General features: G+C 39.0%; 1 protein-coding gene across 1 annotated transcript in view; it reads right to left on the reverse strand.

The window, feature by feature from the left end:
• The window catches only part of LOC133591922 (C-X-C chemokine receptor type 3-like), a 13,073-nt gene that overhangs the window by 5,650 nt on the left and 2,423 nt on the right, over positions 1–5,000 (reverse strand). The window contains exon 2 of the mRNA XM_061944471.2: positions 2,265–2,619. Coding sequence (XP_061800455.1) covers positions 2,265–2,612 — 348 coding nt within the window. The 5' untranslated portion in view covers positions 2,613–2,619. The remainder of the gene's footprint in view (positions 1–2,264; positions 2,620–5,000) is intronic.

Genomic DNA, 5,000 nt, shown 5'->3' on the forward strand with positions numbered 1-5,000 from the left:
GAACTCAACTGATCTTGCATAAAGTAACATTTTAAGACGTTTGTCCATTCACACATGCATACATTGCAATCTGTTCACAACATACACTAAAAAGAAGTCCACTGATCTTGCATAAAGTAACATTTTAAGACGTTTGTCCATTCACACGCATCTGTCCGTCCATTCACACACACGCACACACACGCGCACACACACACACACACACACACACACACACACACACACACACACACACACACACACACACACACACACACACACACACACACACACACACACACACACACACACACACACACACACACACACACACACAAATTGCCATCTGTTCGCAACATACCCTAAAAAGAAGTCCACTGATCTTGCATTAAGTAACATTTTAAGACGTTTGTCCATTCACACACGCATACATTGCAATCTGTTCACAACATACACTAAAAAGAAGTCCACTGATCTTGCAAAATGTAACATTTTAAGACGTTTGTCTGATCACACACGCATAATTTGCAATCTGTTCGCAAAGTACCCTAAAAAGAACTCCACTGATCTTGCATAAGGTAACATTTTAAGACGTTTGCATACCTGCCAACTTTTGAAATCAGAAAAACCTAGTAGCCAGGGTCCAGGGGCCGCAGGCCCCGGTAGGTCCAGGACAAAGTCCTGGTGGAGGGTTCAGGGCTTCGCCCCCCGAAGCAAAATGATTATTAGCATTCAGACAGGTTAAAATGTTGCTAAAACCATCACTTTTCTATCAGTCACAGTGACTTTTCAAAACAAAAATATTACAGCAAAAATCATATGGGTTGATTGACATGTTTATTCTGTAAGCTAACTTCAATAGTTTGAAATTATTTTGACAGTTAATGCCAGTTATCCTGTCAACCTTTCACAAGACTTCAATTTGTTAATTGAAAGTATAAACACTTTTTACAGTAAACAAATGGTAAAACAGTACTAAACAATTCCATAAAAAAAAAAATTGGTGTCATTATTAACTTTCTGTCCAAGCTTGTATAATCTACTGCCTTGTTCAATTGTAAAAAATATTCTGTGCCTAAAATTCACATTTCTATCACAATTATCATACTGTAAACATGGTAAGCTAACTTCATTAAAATTAATAGTCCTGTCAATAGCATGGAATTACAATTCAAATGTAGTTTTTTTGTAAGCCTTTCAAAAGAATTCAAAATATGAAAAATGAATGAAAATGAATTGAAGCCATCAGACACTTGAAAAGTGGCACATCACATCTCTAATGTAATCATTTGAACTTTTCAACAGAAATAGCACTGCAAAAATATTAAGGACATACTTCTGTATTTTGGTAGTTATGCTGTCAACATTTAACAAGATTTCTTCAACTTGGACTTGAAAGCATAAATAGTATAAACACTTTTAACAGTATGTCGTGCTGTGAAATACAGCCGACAGGATTGCGCACCAAACATGAAGCAAGGCCAAAGCGCATGCATGGTGCAGGAGAACAAAGGACTTCTTTCATTTAAGGTTTGTGATAAACCATCAAACTCATTCGTTAAAAGGACTCTATAGTAATATAAAGCGAATTTTTCTGGACATTATCATGCAAGAAAAGTTTATTTTTGGGACCGCGATCACCGCGTAATGATTTTTAAAGGTTGCATTACAAACATTTAACTGTCCCATGTGATCAGCCACTGCGATTGGAAGTCCATGCTCAATTATTGCCTCCGTAAATAAAACTTTGGCATTTATCACATCCAAAGAATCTGTTTGGGCGACGAAAAACGTTGAAAGTTTTCCACTTGTATCGCTAGCAACGGCATTAGACTTGTGTTTTTTTGTCCCAACGTGGTCTTTTACATCGCTAATTCCTCCGTGTCCGATCGAAAAATCTTGTCTGCACAAGGTGCAATTCGCGTAGTTTTCACCCTTTTTTTTTTTTAATGAATGAAAAACCGTATTTTTTATCACTGCAACCGTAACCCAGAATAGGTTGATGAAAACCGTACGAATTACGGGAAAACCGGAGTAGTTGGCAGGTATGCGTTTGTCCATTCACACGCATCTGTCCGTCCATTCACACACACACACACGCACACACACACACACACACACACACACACACACACACACACACATAAATTGCCATCTGTTCGCAACATACCCTAAAAAGAAGTCCACTGATCTTGCATTAAGTAACATTTTAAGACGTTTGTCCATTCACAGACATCTGTCCGTCCAGTCACACATGCTTATAATGCAATCTGTTGGCAACGTACCTTAAAAAGAACTCCACTGATCTTGCAGAGAGCGAGCCCCACACACCATCCACAACTCTGCGAGGCCTGGGCGGCCCACAGGGGCAGCGTCACCAGGAGCAGGACGTCTGCGACGCTCAGGTGGAGGACGAAGGTGTCCGACGTCCTCCAAGCTCGCTTCTTCCGCGCCAGAAACGCCAGCAGCAGTCCGTTCCCCAGCAGGCCGACGACCAAAACCACAGAGTACACCAGCGGGATCCACACCGCCTGGGCCCTTCGGGACTCCAGGTCGTCGTCCGTGTAGACGTAGTCGTCTCCGTAGTCGTAGCTGGAGTTCAGGCGGAACAGGCCGTCCAGATTGACGTCCATGCTGGTTCTGGAGACGTGGAGAGACACACCGCTGATGTTTTGTCAAAAATGTTTGCAAGAGGTCAACCCTCCTCTGAGTGTGTGAAGTGAATTCTTGAGAGTTTCCAGGCTTTTTAAAGAAAACAGGCGGGAGGTCTCACATGGTGCAACGTCATCGGATGAAGCAACGGCGCAGTGGGTTCACGGAGAAGTTCCCCAACGTCACACACACACACACACACACACACGCACACACACACACTGACACATCTGAACTTCAAAAACCACCCTGCAAATGAACAGTAACTGAAAGCTCTTCTGCTTTTCCACCTAGATGATGTAAATGCAACTGTCATGGCTCAAATGACGACGTCTTCATCATGTGACGACTTGCGTGGCGATCAGTGTTGGGACTACTGTAACGCCGTTACTATCGGCGGTAACTAGTAATCTAACGCGTTATTTTTTATATTCAGTAACTCAGTTACCGTTACTACATGATGCGTTACTGCGTTATTTTTTATGTAGTATCGGCTAGAAACTGAGAAGATCTGAGTGTTGCAGCGCTGCTGAAGAGGCGACAAAAAAGAGGCGCGCCGCGCGCTGTCTGTGTGTACGTGTGTGTGTGTGTGTGTGTGTGTGTGTGTGTGTGTGTGTGGGAGGGGGCGTGTCTGTGTCTACTATCAAGACGTCATGGCGAACCCCGAAGCCGAGTTTCTTAAAATGGAGATATTTTCAGTACGTTTCTTTTATCGACCACAAAGAAAAGAACATTTTAGTTGAATGTAAGTTTCAAATCTGCTGAAACAGCTACAAAAACAACATGCTTCGACGAAGCTAGTAAAGAGACACACACTTCACCTCCACCTCCAACAGCGGCTGGATTTTAATGAGGCACTGCACACTGAAGGTACACACACTCTGTCAATTCTCTTATATACTCTTTCATTTTAGACTTTTAGAGTGTTTGATTATCACATCACTCTAAATGTTTAGACTATAAAGTTCACAAACCTAAAGAGGGATACTAGTGGGCCAGGCTAATATTTCCTTTTCTCTAAACTAAGTGGGGAAATGTGTAGAGTGTTCTGGGCTTCAGACATGATTTTATTTCACAATTCCTTGAGATAAAAAAACGCCTGGTTAGGCTTTATGTATGTAGTGTGTGCCTTTCTTGTTTTACAGCTATGTTGTTATTATGCTGTTTGTTACTTATGTATGTTAAGTTGCAGCTATTTAAAATAGTTTTGTCAATTTGTTCTGGTCTGAAACAAATTGGCCCTTTAAAACATATCTTTGTCTTTGTGTGTTGTATGTAGAGCACATTGCTTAGCAGAGTTCAGTGATGCAAATGCATGTCAAGTTGATCAACACATTGTATTATTCTCCAGTGCAATAACAGTACTAAAATGGCATTAAAAAAATTAAAAAATATATATAAGTAACTAAATAGTTACTTTTCACAGTAACGCATTACTTTTTGGTTTAAGTAACTGAGTTAGTAACTGAGTTACTTTTGAAATAAAGTAACTAGTAACTGTAACTAGTTACTGGTTTTCAGTAACTAACCCAACACTGGTGGCGATGTTATTTTCATATTTTCACCTCGTTACATGAGGGTAGCTCAAAGTTTACGCAATCAGATTTGTTCAATTCGTTTTGCCCAAAGAGAACAACAGGAATAGAAATCATCTGTTCCAGTGTCAAACTGTCCCCAGGATATAATGTTTAGCTTCCATAGCAGAGTCAAATGTCAAATAAATACAACTTCTGACTGGAGATGCTCCGATTCACATTTTTCACTTCTAATTCTATGCTTGTACTTGAATTTGGATATCTGCGGATAACGATACCATTTGATCTATTTCCTTCAATATTATTGCATTGTCATTGTTGATTTGATATAGTGCTGCCGTGATTAGTCAACGCTAACGACCATGAAAATGAGTCAATATTTCCTGTCCATCATTTTACTGTTGACAGTCTATTCATTGTTGGTCTCCCAGAGATTTAGCGGGTGCAGCTAACTAAAGGACAGTGGAACCTCAATTTTTTTCGATCAAAGGGTTCTTGAACATGGAACCGAAAAGTTTGTATCGTGAAGCAGTGTTCCCCATAAGAATCCATGTAAAAATGAATAATTGGTTGTAGGCTCAAAAAAGTCCCTATTTTAGTAAAACATAAAATAAATTACAATATATATAATACATATATACAGTATATATATTTATATATATACACACACACATCTTATATATATATATATATATACATACATATAAATATATATACACACACGTATGTATATATATATATGTGTGTATGTGTGTATATATATATATATATATGTATATATATATATATATATATATGTATATATATATATATATATACACATAAATATAAATA

The sequence above is a fragment of the Nerophis lumbriciformis genome, linkage group LG04 (genome assembly GCF_033978685.3).
Source record: "Nerophis lumbriciformis linkage group LG04, RoL_Nlum_v2.1, whole genome shotgun sequence".
Taxonomy (NCBI): Eukaryota; Metazoa; Chordata; class Actinopteri; order Syngnathiformes; family Syngnathidae; genus Nerophis; species Nerophis lumbriciformis.